At 34.2% G+C, this 21,907-nt stretch overlaps 1 protein-coding gene across 2 annotated transcripts; it reads left to right on the forward strand.

The window, feature by feature from the left end:
• On the forward strand, positions 8,165-21,003 carry LOC107631456 (AP-1 complex subunit gamma-2-like). Of its 2 annotated transcripts, XR_001618570.2 has the most exons (19): positions 8,165-8,532; positions 9,614-9,916; positions 10,037-10,178; positions 12,110-12,283; positions 12,620-12,799; positions 14,578-14,732; positions 15,439-15,529; positions 15,626-15,789; positions 16,165-16,219; positions 17,224-17,346; positions 17,438-17,533; positions 17,781-17,908; positions 18,200-18,304; positions 18,406-18,659; positions 19,009-19,275; positions 19,362-19,537; positions 20,125-20,229; positions 20,340-20,621; positions 20,733-21,003. XR_001618570.2 is itself a non-coding variant. In XM_016334908.2 (18 exons), the coding sequence occupies exons 1-18, from the start codon at positions 8,489-8,491 to the stop codon at positions 20,433-20,435; spliced, it is 2,658 nt and encodes an 885-aa protein (XP_016190394.1). In that variant the 5' UTR covers positions 8,165-8,488; the 3' UTR covers positions 20,436-20,976. The 2 variants fall into 2 exon arrangements, 1 of the variants encoding a protein (XP_016190394.1); XM_016334908.2 differs by having other exon boundaries at positions 20,340-20,976.

A 21,907-nucleotide genomic window follows, 5' to 3' on the forward strand; every position in this document is an offset into this window, starting at 1 on the left:
AGGAACCATTGAGTAAACCACTTGGCGATTATTTTCTCACATGCAATCTCATGAAGAGCTCGTCGTTTTTCACTCATTGTAGACGTGTCAGCATTAAGTATTTGCATATCCATCTCCCTTTCCCTTTCCTTGGCCATCCTTTTCCATTTCCCTTTCTTTTGCTTTTATCTCCATTTCTTTAATATACCTCTGAGTTTGTAATTCTTGTTCTTTCATTGCCGCTTGAGCTTGTAATTCTTGTTCTTTCATTTTTGCTTGAATTTGTAACTCATTTTCTTTGATTGCCATCATCTTTGCTCTATGTTTCTTCTCCTCTTCTCTTTCTTTTTCTCTTTTCATTAGTTCATTTTCTCTAACATTCTTAATATCTTCCATGAGAGATAATTTTTTGACAACCGATGATTTTCTTTCGCTAAAATCTTCAGACATCTGTGCTTTTTCCTTACCTTTTCGCTTGCTCTTCTTTGATCCTTGTGGGAGAACGAGGTTCGTTAGCCAACGGTGTTTCTGGGTTTGATGAGGATGAGTATGCTCCAGTTGCACTAACCTTGGTTCTCTTTGAGCCGCCACTCTGTGTAGGTAGTTGGCTTCTCCATTTTTACTCCAACCGAAGCATGTTCCAATGCCTCTCAAAAGTGAATTTTTGACCATAATGTGTGGAATAAAGTTTATAAGCCAACTCCTTTATATCATCAGCGTTCGAACCACTCCTTATGTTTCGACTAGCTTGATCATAGCAACCAGCAAATTGTGTAATAGCCTTGTTGATCTTATACCATCGTTTCTTACATGCAACTACCCCCCTTGTCATGTCGGAGCAAAATTCTACACAGTAGCTATGAATTTGACTCCAAAATATTTCCCCTTTTTTGATCGGTACTAACTATAGGGTCAGTTGAAACATTTAACCATGCACTGATCAGCATCTCATCCTCTTTCCAATGCCAGTGTTGAATACTATCTTGCCTCCGATCTTTAATATCATCATCATTGAGGTCGATAGCATCTAATCTACGAGGGTTGGCAAAATCTGAATATTGCGAATTTGGACTAGATTGTATAGGAGCCTGAGAGGATGGGTTAGAAGAGCCACCAACACCAGATGAGTTATGTCTTGATGCACTGAATTGAGTTGGAAACGACAAGAAAGTTGGAGTAACATTTTCGATAGAGGGGTTAAATATGGATGAAAATGGAAAATGCATTATAATAATTATTAAATTAATTAATATAATTATTTAATTAATTAATATTTTATATAATTATTTATTTTTTATTTTACTTGCCATTTGGCAATTGTGTATTGGTTAATGGGAGTCCCCATTCAGAGGGACTCCCTCGCTTTGAATTGCGTGAAGGAACTCAAATGAGTTCCTCTCCAACGCCCAATCTCTCTTTTCTCTCTGACAGCACAGTAGGAGGGCTCCAAATATTTGTCCGTTGGAAATGCTCTAAGTGACGCTTTTTATTTTTAATATGGAGAAGAGTGTGGAGTGATACAAAGTTATGGAAAATAGGAATATTTTTTCTGCATGTGGTGTCAAAGAGGTTGAAATCGGACTAAGGAATTTGGAATAAGGAACTCGGACCATCCGATTAGAGGGTATTTACAAAAAAAATTATTTTTTAATAAAACTTGGAGGATCCGTTTTAATTTTAGAAAAAAAAAACTAATCAGAACGGTCCGATTTGTAGTTTTTTTTTTCCAAACAAATCGGATCGTCCAATTTGAATAATATCAATAAAAAATACCATATCAAAGAAAAATACCGAAATTTAAATTTAAAATTTATTTATTTAAATTAATGAAAATTTAAATTAATATAAATATTGTTGTGATAAGATCTGATGTGGATGTCCATTTTCAATTAAGTTTAGTTTATAAAAAATGATTCTATTTAATGTAGTTTGAAAAGATGATATCATGTACACATATAAGATAGAGGTTTAAGCCTCTGAATAAAAACACATAACAATAATAATTTTTTCTTTTTCTTTACGGAACAATATTTCTCTCTCACTTTATAAATATATACATACCTTATAACATATAATATTAATAAATTTTCTCTATTCCATATTTATTTCGCTTCCATATTTATTTCATAACACGTTATCAGCACGACACTTTGATCAAATTTTTAAGAAGACTCAGGTAACAAATTTTCATTATGTCGAAACTCTCTCATCTTAAATTCAATGCTCTTGATATATCTGGAAACAACTATTTATCATGGATATTGGATGCTAAAATCCATCTTGATTCAATGGATCTTAGAGATACTATTAAGGCTGAAAATAATGTATCCCAAAAGGATAAAGTCAAGGCCATGATTTTCCTTCGTCGTCATCTTGACGAATGATTGAAAAATGAATATCTCATGTTAAAAGATTTTGCAGATCTATGGAAAGACCTTGAAGAAAAGTACAATCATCAAAAGACGGTGATACTTTCTCAAGCCCGATATGAATGGACGCACTTGCGTCTACAAGATTTTAAATCCATAAATGAATATAATTCTGTAATGATTCGAATCACCTCACGAATGAAATTATGTGGGGAAAAGATAACTGTAATGATATGTTAGAGAAAACTTTTTCAACCTTCCATGTCTCGAATGTGCTTCTACAGCAGCAGTATCGAGAAAAAGGATTTAAAAAATATTTTGAGCTAATTTCTTTCCTTCTTGTTGCTGAACGCAACAATGAGTTGCTCTTAAAAAATCATGAAACGCGCCCAGCTGGCGCCGCCCCATTTCCTGAAGTAAATGCGACAAATTATCCCAAAAGAAGTAAATGGCAAGGTTTTAATAACAAGAACAATTATGGAAGGAAAATGAATTATGTTCAAAAGAGAGGATCTCACCATAAGTAGGATAAAGAAAAAAATATTGGGTAAAATAAATCAATAGAGGATAAGTGTTTTCATTATGGTGGAAAGGGCCATTGGTCACCTACCTGTCGTAGCCCAAGGCACCTAGTCGATCTTTACCATGCATCTTTGAAAAATGATGATAAAGGAAAGGAAACAAATTTTGTTTCAAATGATGCTGAAAATTCCACTACTCATTATGATGTATCTGATTTCTTTGAGGATCCTGAAGGAAATATTGGTCATTTGATCAATGATAAAATAGTTTAATATGTGGGATTGTTAAGTATCCATGTAAATAAATAATGTAAAGAACTTATTGTTAAATTTTATTTTCTATGTATTTAAGTTTCAAATGTGATGTATATAAATAATGAAATATTAATGTTTATGCTTTGAAATCATTAAATATGTCAAGTTTTAAAAATAATAATAATAATAGTGATAATAATAAAATTTTAGTATCTAACATTATGTACATTATTTTTTAGAAAAATAATTCTAATCAAGAACTCAATTTGGCTGTGCATGTATTACTACTCATTTTATTATTATTTGTCTTTGAAGAAAATGGCAAGGATATATAATGAAGATGTATGCCTTGCGGATAGTGCAAGTTTGCATACCATTCTCAAAAGTGATATATATTTTACCCATCTTGTGCCAAAAGAAGAATATGTTAATACTATTATTGGCTCAGGCAATGTGATTGAAAGCTTCAAAAGAGCTATAATTTTGTTTTCCGGAGGACCAAAATTCATAATAAATAATGCACTATTGTCTACCAAGTCTCCAAGAAACTTGTTGAGTTTTAAAAATATTCGCCGAAATGGATATCATATTGAGACTATGAATGAGGGAAATCATGAGTACTTGTGTATCACAACTCATGATTCAAATAAAAAGGTTATACTAAAAAAGTTACCCTCACTTTCATCAGAGTTATATTATACCAAAATTAGTGCAATTGAATCACATGCCATTGTAAATCAGAAATTTACTAACCCAAATGAATTCATAAATTGGCACAACCGATTGGGTCATCCGGGAACAACCATGATGTGAAGAATTATTGAAAACTCCTATGGACATTCACTAAAGAACCAGAAGATTCTTAAAACTAGTGAATTTTGTTGTGCTGCATGTTCTCAGGGAAAGTTAATTTTAAGGCCATCACCAGTAAAGATTTGATTTGAGTCCCCTGAATTCCTAGAAAGGATTCAAGGCGATATATGTGGACCTATTCATCCACCATGTGGATCTTTTAGATATTTTATGGTTCTGATAGACGCATCTTTGAGATGGTCACATGTGTGCTTATTGTCTTCTCACAACCTGGCGTTTGTGACATTACTGGCTCAAATTATTCGATTAAAAGCATAATTTCCAGAAAATCTAATCAAAGTAATTCGTCTTGATAATGTTGGTGAATTTACTTCCCAAGCCTTTGATGCTTATTGTATGGCTAATGAAATAAGTGTTGAACATCAAGTAGCTCATGTTCACACGCAAAACGGGTTAGTAGAATCACTTATTAAACACCTCCAATTAATTGCTAGACCCTTGCTTATGAGAACAAATCTCTCAACCTCGGTTTGGGGCATGCTATTTTACATGCCGCAGCACTTATTCGTTTGAGGCCAACGAATTACTATCAGTTCTCTCCTATGCAATTAGCTTTTGGCCAGCAGTCAAATGTTTCCCATTGCACCACATAATCGCACCAAAATAGGACCCCAAAGAAAATTGGGGATATATGTTGGATATGATTCTCCTTCTATAGTGATGTATCTTGAGATACAAATGGGAGATGTATTTAAAGTCCAATTTGCGGACTGTCATTTTGATGAATCAAAATTTTCAATATTAGGGGAAGAGAATAAGCTTCCTGAAAAGGAACTTAATTGGAATGCATTATTCTTGATGCATTTAGATCTTTGATCAGGGTAATGTGAACTAGAAGTTCAAAAGATTATACATTTGCAAAGAATAGCAAATGAATTGCCTGATGTATTTTTCGATACAAAAAGGATAACCAGGTCGTATATACCAGCGAAAAATGTCCCAATTCGAATTGATGTCCCAGGTGGACAAATAGCCACTGAAGCAAATTCACGCCAGAAGCGTGGCAGGCCTGTCGGTTCCAAAGACAAAAATCCTCGAAAAAGAAAAGAGGTAAATACTATTACTGTTGAAAAAGACATAGTAAAGACACCTGCAGTTGTCCAAAATTCTGATATAATTTTAATGCCAGAAGACGTTCAGCTACCAGAAAATTCTGAAAATGATGAGATCTTGATAAACTATATATTTACAGGAGGTAAATGGGACTGAAATAAGACAATTGTCAATGAAATATTTGCATATAATGTGGCGTTAAATATCATGCATGAAAGTAAGGATCTTGAGTCAAGATCAGTAGAAGAATATCAACAAAGAAATGATTGGCCAAAATGGGGAGAAGCCATGAAGGCTGAATTAGACTCACTTGTAAAACGTGAAGTCTTTGGACCTATAGTTCGTATACCAGAAGATGTAAAACCTGTTGGATATCGATTGGTATTTGTGAGAAAATGAAATGAGAAAAATAAAGTTGTACGCTACAAAGGTCGACTTATAGCACAAGATTTTTCACAGAGGTCCGGTATAGATTATGAAGAAACGTATTCTCCTGCAGTGGTTGCGATAATATTGCGTTATTTGGTCAGTTTATCTGCATATCATAAACTGCATATGCATTTAATGGATGTGGTAACAGCCTATTTATACGGCTCATTAGATCGGGATATCTATATGAAAGTTCCTGATGGACTAAAGATATCTATAGCATCCAATGAATATTTGCAAGGGTTATACTCAGTCAAATTGCAAAAATTTTTATATAGTCTGAACTAATATGGACGAATGTGGTATAATCGTCTTACTGAGTATCTGGCCAAAAGTGGATTCAAGAATGATGATATCTGTCCATGTGTTTTCATAAAGAAATCTGCATCTGGATTCATTATAATTGCTGTGTACGTTGAAAATTTGAATATCATTGGGACTCCTAAAAACTCTAAAAGAAGAGTTTGAGATGAAAGATCTCGGAAGGACTAAATTTTGTCTCGACCTGTAGATCGAGCAAATACAAAATGGGATCTTTATTCATCAAACAACATACACAGAGAAGATATTGAAAAGATTTTATATGGCTAAGTCAAATCCCTTGAGTACCCCAATGATCGTAAGATCTTTGGATGTGGAAAATGATCAATTCCGTCCTAAAGAAGAAAATGAAGATATCCTTGGTTCTGAAGTACCATATCTTAGTGCCATTGGAGTGCTAATGTATCTTGCTAATAATACGCGACCTTATATATCATTTGTTATGAATTTACTAGCAAGATATAGTTTCTCTCCAACTAGAAGACATTGGAGTGGAGTTAAACAAATCTTTCGATATCTTCATGGAACGATTGATATGGGATTGTTTTATCCCTATGGATCAAAGTCACAATTAGTTGGCTATGCAGATGCTGGATACTTGTCTGATCCACATAAAGGGAAATCTCAAATAGGATACCTATTCACATATGGTGGTATAACTATATCATGGAGGTCCACGAAATAGACGATTGCAGCAACATCCTCTAATCATGCTGAAATACTAGCGATACATGAAGCTAGTCGCGAGTGTTTTTGGCTGAGGAGTTTGATCTAATATATTCTGTCATCATGTGGACTGATTGATCAGAAGATAGCTCCAACTATCCTGTTTGAAGATAATACAGCATGTATTGCTCAACTTAAAGGCGGATATACCAAAGGTGATAGAACAAAGCATATTTCTCCCAAATTCTTCTTCACTCATGATCTTCAAAATCAAGAGACAATTGATGTCCAACAGATCTGCTCAAGTGACAATCTAGCAAATTTATTTACAAAGTCACTCCCAAAATCCTCCTTTAAAAGATTGATACATGAGATTGAGATGCACCGATTTCGAGACATTAACTGATGTCGACAAGAAGGGGAGACTGTACTCTTTTTTCCTTGGTCATGTTTTTTTTCAATTAGGTTTTTCTTGACAAGGTTTTTAATGAGGCAGTCCCTATCACCAAAGGATATTGTACTCTTTTTCCTTCACTAAGATTTTTTCCCACTGAGTTTTTCTTTAGTAAGGTTTTAACGAGACAATAATCTTAAATGGTCATCCAAGGGAGAGTGTTGTGATAAGATCTGATGTGGATGCCCATTTCCAATGAAGCTTAGTTTATCAAGAATGACTCTATTTAATGTAGTTTGAAAAGATGTCATCATGTACACATATAAATAGAGGCTTAACCATCTCAATAAAAACACACAATAATAATAATTCTTTCCTTTTCTTTAAGGAGCAATATTTCTCTCTCACTTTAATATACATATTTCTCTCTCTCACTTTATAAATATATACATACCTTACAACATATAATATTAATAAATTATTATAATGAAATAAGAGCATATTTATATTTTTCTATTTTATATTTATTTCTCTTCCTTATTTATTTTACAATACAAATGAGATACTACTCTTAAAAGAACCTTCTCTTTTGGATTATCTAGTATATTTTTAATTAATTTAACACAAAGAACATAATTTATTGACTTTTCTATTACTGTAATAAATATTAGAGTTTGATTATAGCATGAATTTTAGCTTTGATTTAGTCTTAACTTGTTAACATATTTTAGTACATAATTTTTATATGGTCATTTTGATTTATATATTTTTACTTTCAATATTTCTATTTTTATTTTGACGTTTTTCATAAAATTCTAAAATATATCAAAATAAAAAAAGCTCATCAAGTAATTAATTTTATTTTTTCAAGATATGTTTTGTACTTTTGTTGGTTAAAAGTACGATAAAAATATATACATTAAGCTTATTATATAGAAAAATTTATACACGAATTCTACACACACACACATATATATATCCGGTTTAAACGGATTAATTAAAAATTGATTAGTAAATTAGTTCCATTTAGAATAAAAATCGTTGTTAATAAATTAATTAAATATTAAATTTGATCCCATTTTTAAATAATTAATTGATTTAAAGTAATAAAATAATTTTTTTAAAAAATATATATTTTACATATAAATACATTATTTTATTATATTGAAGTGAAGTGAAAATTTTGATTTCCATAAAACGAAAGTGTTTGCCAAAGAAAATTGTGTATAAACATAAACAAAAAACAAGGGTAATATGGACAAATCTGGAAAAAAAAAAAAAAAAAGAAAGAGCCAGAGCCAAAACAAACATTCGCTTTGCGAAGTTTGTGCGTTTCAACTCGCGAGTTTCAATTAGTAGCATAGCTTCAGAATACAAGAAAGAAGAAACAAGGAAATTAAATTAAATCAAAGAAAACAAACACAATAATAAAAATTAAAAAAGAAAAGAAATTAGAGACTCTTTCTTTCACGCGCCAGCGCCAAAGCAAAACGCGACTCAGATCCAAATCTTCTTCGTTCCTCTTTCTCCGTCGCCGGCGACCGATTTGGATCTCCGCTTCCGAATTCGGGTCCTCGACCCGGTTCTCTCGCATTTCATTCAGTTAGATCCGATTGAGCTTTTTCGCCATGGATCCGATCTTAAATCCGTTCTCTTCAGGCACGCGTCTCAGGTGAGCCATTGCTTACTTAGATCACAAGAACCTCAAAGTTTCGTAATTATTATTATTACTATTTTGTTTGAGGATTTTAGCGCCAATGCCAGCTACTAAAGGATTAAGCTAGCTGACTAGTGATTACTATGGCACAATTCTTGTTTTGTGTTTTGTTTCTTCCATTCAGACATTGCTAACTGCTAGATCCTTCAGAATTATTTCTAAAGTTGCTGTAGGAATGGTGTGTTAGTTATTATGGTGAGGTTCTTTGTTTTCTTGCGCACTGTAGTTTAATTTTTAAGTTTTGGTACTAATCTGGTTTATGCGTGTTGTGTTATAAGCATGCATGTCAAAGTTGAGTGTATTTGGTGCTTGTTAGCCTTATTTACATACTGTCATTGTGCTTTTAACCTATAACTTTTACCTTCTTAGGTTTTATCACATCATGGAAAAATGTGCTGACAAGTGACAATGCCTCTTCTCATTATCTTGAGGATAAAGTTTAAATGTTATCCTTTAGCTACTTACACACATCTAGTTTCAAGATGTTGAGAGATTGGACAGTGAGAAATTGAGCATGAGGTTTCGGGATTATATTAGAACATCACTTACTAGATGCCATTCTTTTCTTATTAAGTACTGTACCAACCACATGGATTCAAACTGGTTGTCAAGGACACACTGTAATATTCTCATGCTGAATTTTATATAATAGAATACAAGTGGTTAAGAATAATTTGAATATGAGGCCTGTTGCAGTTGTCCCAAGAATTTGGCCATTTTTTCTTTTGTTTTGGGAGGGGGAAGAAGATGAGACCTTCATCCTGTATGCTATCTTTGTTGAAAAGTGATGATCTATAGGCTGTCCTTTCTCAGTTTTTTGTGCTTTAGTGTTTGACTAGCTCGCGCTCGTGGTATTCTGCTTGTTGGTCTGTGTATGTGTATTTTAAGTACCTCTTATGTGCAAAATCAGTGCAGTTAAAAGATTGCCAATTTTTCTGGCAATGATAAATGTTTAATATATAGTTTTAACTTTTAACATTTTAGTTTAGTTATTATCAGTATCCTTAAATTAAATTGTTCATAACTTTGATATCAGGGACATGATTCGGGCCATACGTGCTTGCAAAACTGCAGCAGAAGAGCGTGCTGCCATTAGAAAAGAATGTGCTGCCATTCGTGCTTCAATCAATGAAAACGATCCAGACTATAGGCATCGGAATCTGGCTAAGCTTATGTTCATCCACATGCTTGGCTACCCTACGCATTTTGGTCAAATGGAGTGCCTGAAGTGTATAGCATCTCCCGGATTTCCAGAGAAGAGAATAGGTTACCTTGGCCTTATGCTGCTCCTTGATGAAAGACAAGAAGTGCTAATGTTGGTCACCAATTCTTTGAAACAGTATCCATTTTCAAGACAATGTTTCATTTGTTCTCAGTTTTTACATTTGAGTTCACAAATATGGTAGGTAACAAAATCAATCACTGGTTATAGCAATCAGCAACCTTAACTGAATTACAGAGATCTTAATCACACGAATCAGTATATAGTAGGACTTGCTCTTTGTGCTTTAGGAAACATATGCTCAGCAGAAATGGCTCGTGATCTTGCACCTGAGGTTGAGAGACTGCTGCAATTTCGAGATCCAAATATTCGGAAGAAGGTGACTTTTCCATTATATTTCATACGCTTTTATCAGAATCTTATCACTTGAGTAACATTAAACTCAATAGATATATTGTGATTGACTTCTCTATGTAGTTACAATAACTTACTCCTAATTTAAAGTTATTAGTTTTGGAGCTTCTTTACTATTATTCTGCAACATTATGACTTGTTACTTCTTCCTGTTTCTCAATTTCTTGTAATGGTGCTTACTTTGTCATTCTAAAGATTTTTGTTATATGAATCTGGCACTAATAGTAGCGAACTGCCTAGGCTTCTGTGGGAAAAGGGTTATGTAAGAAATTCGTCTGGTTCTTGCACAACAGAAAAAGTTACACTCCTTCATTTGCTAAATGCATTAAACTTGAAATGTTACGAGAAAACACTTGCATTTATTCATTTCCAGTAGGAAAATAATGTGAAGACGTACACTAACATTGATATAATCATATAAGTGTCTTACAACAAACAAGTAACAACAACAAAGCCTTGTCCTACTAGTTGGGGTTGGCTACATGGATCAAACGACGTCATGAGCTTTATCATGTATCATGTCTACAGAGAGACTGTTTACATGTAGATTTCGTTTGACCACCTCATGGATGATCTTCTTAGGTCTTCCTCTGTCTTTCACCCCTTGTCCATCTTCCATCTCATCCACCCTTCTGACTGGGTACTCTGTCGGTTTTCTTTTCACATGTCCAAATTACCTGAGATGCGATTCTACCAGCTTTTCCACAATAAGTGCTACTCCAACTCTCTCTATTATATCTTCGCTCTTTATTCTATCAAATCGCGTATGACTACTCATTCATCTCAACATCTTCATCTCTGCCACACTTAACTTATGTTCGTGCTCTTCTTTTGCTGTCCAACACTTTGTACCATAAAGCATAGCCGGTCTGATAGCATTGCGATAGAATTTACCTTTAAGTTTTAAAGGCATTTTTTTTGTCACATATAAAACCAGACACAGTCTGCTATTTTGACCAACCTGCTTGGATCATATGATTTACATCTGTTCAATTTCTCCATTATTTTGTATGATGCACCAAGATACTTAAAACTTTTAACTTTTCGTAGGATGTTTTCTCCAATTTTCACCTCTGTATTAGGGTTTTCCCTTCGGCGGTCGAAATTACATTCCATATATTCCGTCTTACTATGGCTTATACGCAGACCATACACTTCTAGAGCTTTTCTCCATAAATCTAACTTCTTATTTAGGTCTTCTTTTGACTCTCACATAAGGACGATATCATCGGCAAAAAGCATGCACCATGGCACAAGCTCTTGGATATGTTTTGTGAGTATTTCCAAGATTAATGTGAAAATGTATGAACTTAAGAATGATCCCTGGTGTAATCTTATACCAATAGGAAATTCTTCTGTCACAATACCTTGAGTCTTCACACTAGTTGTAGCTCCTATCATACATGTCTTTAATTGCACGAATATATGCGATCCTGACTCTCTTCCTTTCCAAAACCTTCCATAAGACCTCCCTTGGCACCCTATCGTATGCTTTTTCCAAATCAATAAACACCATATGTAGATCCCTTTATAGACTTTAATAAAATTTTTGACATTGCAAAAGTAATTTTTGGAGCAGAACCTACTGATAGAATGACAAAAATTCAATTAAGTTGCTTTGCAGTGTGTCTGTGGCGCTAGTGAGAAAAGTGGATAAAATGAAAGATATTTCGATTAAAAGGGGTTGATGAAGACCAGAAAAAAAAACCATAAGAGTTGTTGTTTAAGAGAAACAAATAAGAAATACCTATCTCTCAGCTGTTGTAATGAAATATTAGTTTTTGATAGTTCCCAAATAATTGTGACCTTGTGATTTGATGTTGAATTGCTCATGAAACAACTGCTTGAGTTATCATTGTTTGTTCTGATAAATTGACTATACTGACCTTTATCTAGGCAGCATTGTGCTCTATACGAATCATAAAGAAAGTTCCAGATTTGGCGGAAAACTTTGTCAAGCCTGCTACTGCCTTGCTTAAGGAGAAGCATCATGGAGTTTTGATCACTGCAGTTCAGCTTTGTGCAGATTTGTGTAAAGTTAGCAGAGAAGCTCTTGAACATATTCGAAAGGTGCTTTCAGTCTTTCTTTACTGTGTAAAACGTCCAGGAACACTTAAACCATTTTTCTCCTCTTTTTTTCTTGAACCTGGGAATTTTATTTTTTGGCTGAAATGCTTTCATCTTTTTGGTTTGTATATGAGCTATTATTATGATGTTTGCAGACTTGAGTTCCAAAATTACTCACTTGCAATTTGCCATGCATGGCACCACATGTTAATCTTGTTGTGTATGCACTTTATGATGGTATATTTTACTTTAGGGTGTTTGATTGCTAACTCGTCTGCCACTTGAGCTATGCCTTTGGTCAGCTGTTGTAACAAAAAACTGTCTGAACAATTATTGTAGAAATGCACAGAGGGTTTGGTGAGAACTCTTAAGGATCTAGCGAACAGTTCTTATTCACCAGAGTATGATGTTTCTGGCATCACAGACCCGTTTCTTCATATCAGATTGCTCAAGTTGTTGCGATTGCTGGGTGAAGGTGATGCCGATGCTAGTGACTCTATGAATGACATACTTGCCCAGGTCTGTTGTGCATTGTCAATTGTCAGTGTTTGGTATTGTGGACATTTTTTCCCAATGAATATCATTTTACCTTGCATGCCAACACAAACTGCTGATGGTATCTTAATAAGGAATTAAGGATTGAGATATTTAATTTGAAGGAAACTTTTTGTTAATTGAAAAAGAAATTTTGTCAAGAGTATAAAGGGACAGTACAACTTAGGGCAGGAAGGTAAAAGACAAAATTCAAGAATTGCAACAGGGCTGCTTAGTGTCTTTATTTATACATATCTGAAAGTAGGAACTCCTGCGAAACTACTCCACTACTGCTGTCATCACACATTCACACGTCAATAATCAAAGTATAAACTTTATACTATCATATTTTATACTAATATACTATTAGGTTTTGCAATGTAAAATGTACCAAATGTGTGCTTAGGGGAAACTGAGCACCTTAAAAACACAAGTATTCAGCTCCAACCTGGACTATTGTGATTTAGATGTCAAAGCAAAATGATTTTGGGTGCAGGTGTGTATGGGTGATACTAGTAAGATCTACACTTCTGATTATTGTTTCTCAAGTCCAAAGCATAGGTAAATAGGGTTACGAACTTTAGCTATGTAATTAAAGCTCAGTGTTATAGACATGTGAATTGTTTTAGGTGCATGGACACATTGGGTAAGATTGGACAAAATAGGATAAGTAATATTATATTGTAAGATAATTAGGGTAGCACTTATCGTTCAAATGATAAGCCTTGGATGGTTGTCTTTGGAGATTGGAGAAGACCTGTATAAGCCATAGTATGGAGATTAGATTAGTTAGAGGGTAGTTGAATAGCTGGAGGTAGAGGGAGGCCAAGGAGACATATAACTGAAACCACTAAGAAAGATTCAGTTCCTAATTTATTTTGTATGTATTGTTAGTCTAAAAAAGCTTTACTGAGATATTCAATCATGTATTGCTGCATACATCAACAAATATGTTTGATTCAATTACCCGCAACTTTTAAAACCTTCAAAATATAAGTGAATATGTTAGATGACAATGTAAAACTACTTCACACTGAAAACAACAGTAACTTAAGCACTGTGTGATAGGTGGGGTTGGCTACATGTATCAAATAACATGATGTTTTTCTTAGGTCTACTTCTAGCTTTATGACTACCTTCCATCCAATCCACTCTCTCAAGACTCTCAAAGCCTATTTAGAACATATCCATACCACTGAGGACAAAATTCTAGTAATCTTCTCAATATTTGATGCTACCCAAATTCTCTCCAATGTATTCCAAATCCTATTTAGTCTGGTGTGACTAGTCATCCATCTAAACATCCTCATGTCTGCCACATTAAGCTTACGTTCCTGATATCTTTTCACTGCCTGACGTTCAATCCCATAGATATGCAGTAAAATATACCTTTAAGCTTTACGCTAATTTTCTTCTTGTAGATAAAGCTCAAAACACTCCTCTATTTTAGCCACATAGCTTGAATCCTATGGTTTAGATCTCTGTCTCTCTCTCGATCATTTTGGATAGTACTAGTAGAACCAAGATACTGAAAAGTTTAATCCTCTGAGAAAATTGTTTTACACTAATGGTTCAAAATTATTCCCCAAATTTCGATGATATGACAATCGACATGATTTTCAATAGGCGACGGTGTTATCCCATTAATGTAGCTGACCCTCGCCCCATATATCGACACAGTTTTATTGTGTCACACATTTTCAGTGACCATCTTTTCTTGAAACCTATGCTTGATGTGTTCCTTAACTTGTTATTTCTTTTAGGTGGGTACGAAGACCGAGTCAAATAAAGTTGCTGCGAATGCCATTTTATATGAGTGCGTTCAAACAATAATGAGCATTGAAGGTAATGGTGGCTTGCGCGTGCTTGCCATCGGTATCCTAGGAAAATTCTTGTCAAACCGTGACAACAATATCAGGTATTTTTTCTGGACATTGCTTTTTCTTGATACCTATAGGAAATGTTGTATAAAGGTTATAACCACAAAAGTACATTGAGAGTTCGCCGAGTAAATTGAAGCAACAAATTTTTTTACTAAGAAAGGTTATCTATAACTGCCAAATCACTAAGAAGAAGGAATCAGAATGAAGAGAGCAATGAATACCAAAATTTTTCTAAGCTTACTTGTTGCAGGCGCATTGGTCCCTTTTTTCTTGAGGGAAAAACATGTAAGGCAAATTTTTAAATAGGAGATGCATAGGTTGCTATATATACGGATATACACTTCCAGTGGTCTTGCTATTACAGTAAAAAGGACTTATAATTTGGAGCCAAGACAACATTGAATTATTTGGAAACGCTGTTTTACTGTGTTCCTGGAGCTTTTCTTCTGGATCATCTCTCTTTAAGCCTGTATGGCATGCTTATCATAGACAATCCATGATATGATAATGGGTTGGATGCATGTTAGCTTAGAAAAATTTTAGGAAAACAGTACACCACTTCCTGGTGAATTGTTACGTTCGAAGAATTTTTCCTAGAAATATTTTCCAGATGTTTTAAGCCCCCTCCCCCCTCTCTTTCCCCTCTTTCTTTTTTATTGTATGTGTTTGTAATTTCTGTATTGTGATTGCCATGATACTCACTGTTTTAGTCAATTGAACTCTTCTAACTTATCATTTCAGATATGTGGCATTAAACATGCTGATGAAAGCTGTAACTGCTGATCCTCAGGCAGTGCTTAGGTATCGTGCAACAATTCTGGAATGTGTGAAGGTATTATGTTGCCTTCAATCTTTTTTCTTATTCAGTTACAAGTCTAAGCCTTGTTTTATGACTTTGAGAGGTTGTTGACTTAACTTTTTGGTCCAGGATGCTGATGCTTCAATTCGGAAAAGAGCCCTTGAACTTGTTTATGTTCTGGTGAATGAAAGTAATGTGAAGCCCCTAACGACAGAGCTAGTATCTTATCTGGAAACCTGTGATCAGGATTTCAAGGGGGACCTTACTGCTAAAATTTGCGCAATAGTTTCAAAGTGAGTCATACAGATTATCAATGGCATTCCATTTTTGCGTACATAGTTTACTTTTAACATTTGCATTCACTTTCATGTGTATTAGGGTTGAAATAAGAAGCTAGGCTTGCATTTTCATATTTGAATTCATGGTGCAATTTGTTTTCTTTTTCTCTCACATTAATTAATAATGTCTTGGTAGATTTTTCTGGCCTTTGTTTACCAATGCATTTGTTTGATTAAACAGAATCCATTTAGTTCATGTCTTATTGCCATCATCTCCACTCCCCTTTATTAGTTTAGAACTGGCAACTGGAGGTTTTTCCTTTTAAAACTTTGCCATTATATCTAAATGTGTTTTGTTAATTAATTAGCATTTACCTATTTGTGCCTCAGGTTTTCACCAGAGAAAATCTGGTATATTGATCAGATGATCAAGGTTTTGTTGGAGGTATACTTCTAAGAAACAAGATCTTTGTAGTGAAAAAAAAAATTCTGAGATAATGAAATCTGTGCTCATTTTTCAGTGTTTGATCATATCAGTAATGTGTGTGGTGTGTGGTAGTAACTTGTTTCTCATCTCTACACTTGGCATTCTACATCCCAGGAAAAATGACTCCTATGACACCCTGTTAAAATTATCCCACACATGCTGACAACTTGTTATTTGATTTAAATAAGTTTTTGATTTCAGTAAACCTTGATTTTATGTTGATCTCTACTTTATTTTGGGTCCCTATATTGGCTTGTCTCTTCCATTAAATGTTGACATAACAAGTTAAATATTGAGATGGCAGATGAGACATGTTACCATTTTGATTTGATGGAAGCATAGAGAGGTATAAGGCTAGGTTAGTAGCTAGGGGATATACACAAACCTATGGAGTAGACTATCAAGAGACTTTTGCTCCAGTTGCCAAACTCAGTTCTGTGCGGATTCTCTTATCCCTTGCTGCGAATTACAATTGGCCTTTACACCAATTGGATATAAAGAATGCTTTCCTGAATGGGGAACTAGAGGAAGAGGTGTTCATGAAACTTCCACCTGGATTTTAAGCTAAACCCAAAAAGGAAAAGATTTATAATTAATTCTATTTACATAAAAGATTCAGGAAAGAAATTAAGAATCTGATTTTGATTTGATTTAGTCAACACATTTAACTTATCACAACTAAATAGCTGGAAGCGACGAAACCAAACATTTTAAACATTTTTGGAGTGGGAAGAAAGGAGGACCAAAACCAAACTTATGATTACTTGTTTGGGTTGAAGTAAACTACTGTGTATGTTTTATTTAGTCTATTTGTCACTTTATATTTGCACTAGGACCCACTCCACTATTTCTTTATATCAGTCAGACAGTCACAAATTGTTGATAATCAAATTTGGTTGTTTTGTGAGTCCCTTTTCTACTATAAAGCAAGTCCAAATATTGACTTTATGATTTGTTAGTAGGCTGGAAATTTTGTAAAGGATGAAGTGTGGCGTGCCCTAATTGTTGTTATAAGCAATGCTTCAGAGCTTCATGGATATGCAGTAAGAGCATTATACAAGGCATTTCAAAAGTCAAATGAACAGGTGCTCTATTCTTCTCAGACAAAATATATGCTTATTGTTGATTTTTTGTCGCAGCCATAATGTTATAACATTGACTTCTATTTTTTATCAGGAAGCCTTCACTCGTGTTGCAATATGGTGCATTGGAGAGTATGGTGACTTGTTAATAAATAATGTTGGAATGCTTGACCTTGAAGATCGAATAACAGTAAGTAATATTTTCCTCCTTCGGAAGTTTCTAAATAAGTAAAGTTCTGAGAAAATGATGAGGACATTTAACCACTAACAGTTTCTGTAACGTATGTATGTATGTATGTATGTATGTATGTATGTATGTATGTATGTATGTATGTATGTATGTGAAACTACAAAACGAATACTTCACACCATGATCCTTTATTTGCTCTTAGTTTCTAAATATAGTGTTTTATTCTTCATGTATTTCATGCATGCAGGTGACTGAGTCAGATGCTGTGGATCTTATAGAGATTACTATACAATGCCATGCATTGGATTTTACCACAAAAGCAATGGCTTTGGTTGCCCTATTAAAGCTCTCTTCACGTTTCCCTTCTTGTTCAGAGTATGATTTGTTTTTTCCCGTTTGTAAATATCTGTTACATTTTGTTTTAAAATGGATTTTTTTTTCTTTCCTGTCCCTGCTTCAGAGGAATATAATGATTCTAGTATAAGACCAAGCTCAATAGTTTAAACACTTGCTGCATGTTTACTCCCTCCCCTATGCATGTGATTTGACTTCTTGATAAGTCATATGACTGTTTTTCATCCATGTATCTTCATTTGTTTTGCATATATACTCTTGTATTTGCATATTTGACATGTAAGTTCTATTCTGTTTTTGTTCCTTGTATAGGAGGATCAGGGAAATAATTGTTAAGTACAAAGGGAACTTTGTGCTAGAGTTGCAGCAAAGATCTATAGAATTCAATTCAATTATTGCAAGACATCAAAATATTAGGTGAGGTTAAAGTATTTTTTGTTTAATGACATTGTATCAAGGGCTTGAATTTATAGTACTCTAGTAAAAGAAATCACATTATGGGAAATGTCATCATGTAGGTCTATGCTTGTAGAAAGGATGCCAGTTTTGGATGAGGCAACTTTCATTGGTCGCCAGGCTGGGTCTCTGCCTGATGCAGGTTCCATTTCGGCAGGATCTTCTGTGAGTCTTCCAAACGGGGTAGCCAAACCTGCAGACTCTCTTGTAGATCTGCTTGATCTAAATTCAAATGATGCTCCCGCACCAAGCTCTTCTGGTGGGGATTTTCTTCAGGACCTTCTTGGTGTCGATCTGTCACCGGCAGCACAATCGGGTCAGTGTTCTTTAAGATTTTCCATCTTTGTTCACTCCATAACAAAGATACATATTTATTTTTCAGAAACATGGTTTATGGCTAGACCATTACAAGATTTCAGAGTTTTATAGAAAGGATTTAGGGTTCTTCTATCATTTGTGGAAATATTACAAATATTACTCTGCTTATTGGGTTTGGTTATACTGCTGTTAGATGTAATTTATGAGGTGAGCATTGGAATTAAAGATCGGAGATAGTTGCATTGCACAATCCTCTGCAGTGCCCTTTTTCCTTTTTTATCTTTTAATGAATAAACTTGCAAAATCATTTATGTTCATATCAGTCTGACATTTTCTTGCATTTTTAGGTGCTAACCAAACTTCAAAAAGTGGCACAGATGCTCTTTTGGATCTCTTGTCTGTTGGATCAGTGTCTAGACCTGTTGAATCACCTTCTGCACAAAGCAATTCTTCTGCCATAGACATTTTATCCGCCAGTAAAAGTGAAAAAGCATCCGTTTCACCATTAGATGATCTCTCATCACTCTCACTATCTTCAAGAACAACTTCAATCACTGGAGCTGCTCCAATGATGGATTTGTTGGATGGTTTTGCATCCACCCCACCGAAAAGTGGTAAACTCAGTTATCAATTAGGAAATTATTTTAATTTACAATTCAGTGCAAATACTAATTCATTTCCCCTATATTGTATTGAACAGAAAACAATGGGACAGTTTATCCATCTATAACTGCATTTGAGAGCAGCTCCTTGCAGTTGACATTCAATTTCTCAAAACAGCCAGGAAACTCACAAACAACGAATATCCAAGCTACCTTCATAAATTTGTCCTCTGATGAATACACAGATTTTATTTTTCAGGCAGCAGTTCCAAAGGTATGGCAGTCAGTGTGCTGTTTAGCTTTCTACATCGCCTGCGAAAATCATCATCATTAAAGTGTTTTTTAGAGTTTGGATATAATTTGTCTACATTTTTCACTATGTCGTGTTTTATTATTTGATTTACTTGAGGTTTCCTGCTTTCTTATCAAAAGCGCAACCTAGTGCAAGAATCCCCACCCGTAGAGGTTTTCAGAGGGTAAATCTTCAGAATTTTTACCTTTGCAAAGTTAGGGGTGAGGCTATTTCCAGAATTTGAATCTGGGACCTTTTGGTCACTCAGCAGAAACCTTACTGTTGCTCTGAGACTAGCGCTCTCCATGCTTTCTAGTTAACGTGGAAAATGTCTTCTCCTTCCTTTGTTTGACCTATAACTATAAAAAACTTATCATGATAAAGAAATCACAATTGGGGGATTTATTTCTCTCAAGTGAATAGTTCTAGCAATATAGATGTCCTCAATTCAATGAACAAATATATTTATGTTGTCTCCACACTTGAGTTTGAATTAGATATTGACATTTTGAAGCTGATGAGTGGTTATACCTGTTTTCTTCTAATAATATTGGTATTTTGATTTTCAGTTTCTGCAGCTGCAATTAGATCCAGCTAGCGGCAGTACTCTCCCTGCCAACGGAAATGGTTCAATCACTCAAAATTTTCGAGTTACCAATAGCCAAAATGGAAAGGTAGATTTTATTTGTCAGTTGTTTTTGTGCATAACCATGTTCCTACTTTGATTTATGCGTTTAAGTGGTTCTTAGAGAAGAATTAATGTCTAATAACATTTGTTTTTCAGAAATCTCTTGTAATGCGCATAAGGATAACATACAAGATAAATGGCAAGGAGAAACTGGAGGAGGGACAAATCAGTAATTTTCCTCGTGATTTATGAGCGCCAAAATTGTAAGTGGCCATTTTGGGTGATACCATAAAAGGCATAAATTAATAATAAGCCCTTTTCGTTTTCCGCACTTAATAGTCAGTCAGGAATGCACTTTTCGTGTTTCACTTTCATGCCTCAAAATGAGAGGGCGGTATGGTTCATACAACTGGGTCCGCTTTCCGGCTCAAATTTGAGGTAGGTTTGTTTATTTGTTTGGTGGCTTCACAAGCTGCAATTCTTAACTAGCGTAGGTTCTTTATGTAAATTAGTCCAAAATATTCTTATACACGATGATGTCAATCACAGTTTTACCTATGAGGAACACAGAATTGTCTCACATTGAGAACTTGTGTTGCTTGCAATTTCTTACCCCTGAAGCTGAAGGTAGTTGCGTCAGTCTGCCGTTTGCAGTTGCAGTGTTGAATGCAATTTGATAAATCGTAGGGATTTTATACAAATTGTTATATTCGATTGTTTTATGTAACATCTTTTTTCCCCCAGTATCATTAATGAAATGTAATCCCAAAATTAACGTATTTCTTATTCTCTATGCTAAAAGTTCAAGGAGATAACTGAAGGAACATTTACATTTCTGTGCCGCTGCACGAGAAAATTAACCTTTAAAAGGGAAGTGTGTAATTAAATTATTTAACTGTTGATAGGAATTAATGGTATTGACTATTCCTACTGTTAATAAATAAACAGCCTTTTCGGGGTATGTGAACATAATCGGACTAATTTCTCCATTTTGTCGACATAATTTGGAAACAAGGAACCCAAATCAAAATATTTTATTATTTTCCTGTCTTTGCCACTTAATCTGAATTCCAGTCTAGTTGCATTGGTAATTAACAACACTTCTGTCACATGGTGCTATAAATTCCATTCAAAATTCTAGACTGCCAGAGTGCCAGTTGTTTGGGATCGTTAAATTAATTCATTTATGGTTTATAGATCCGATGTTAATGACAAGTCTAGTGTGTAGGAGCATCACATTACAATATTATGAATTTCTGTGTAAGATCTAACTAAAAAGCACTCTGAAAATATTGATTAAAAGTATATTTTTTTGTTCTTGATGTTTGGCAAAAATTTTAAAAATACTCTTAAATTTTATTTTGTTTCAATGTTGTCCCAAAAGTTTTCGATTTGCATCAAATATACCCTCGACGGCTAAATTTTTAAAAAATTTAAGATGAATCTAATAATAATGCAAGAAAATTATGCTTGATTTGCTTGTATTGAAAGTTGTTCTTATGAAATTGTTGTTGAATCGGTCTTAAATTTTTTGAAAAATTAGTCGTCAGGGGTATATTTGATACAAATCGAAAACTTCTAGGACAAAATTGAAACAAAATAAAACTTAGGAGTATTTTTAAAACTTTTGTCAAACTTTAGGGACAAAAAGTATAACCCTTTTAATGTATTAAAATTTAAAAGTTTATGTTTATATTTAAATTTTTATTTATAATATTTTGAAA

This window comes from Arachis ipaensis, chromosome B03 (assembly GCF_000816755.2).
Source record: "Arachis ipaensis cultivar K30076 chromosome B03, Araip1.1, whole genome shotgun sequence".
Taxonomy (NCBI): Eukaryota; Viridiplantae; Streptophyta; class Magnoliopsida; order Fabales; family Fabaceae; genus Arachis; species Arachis ipaensis.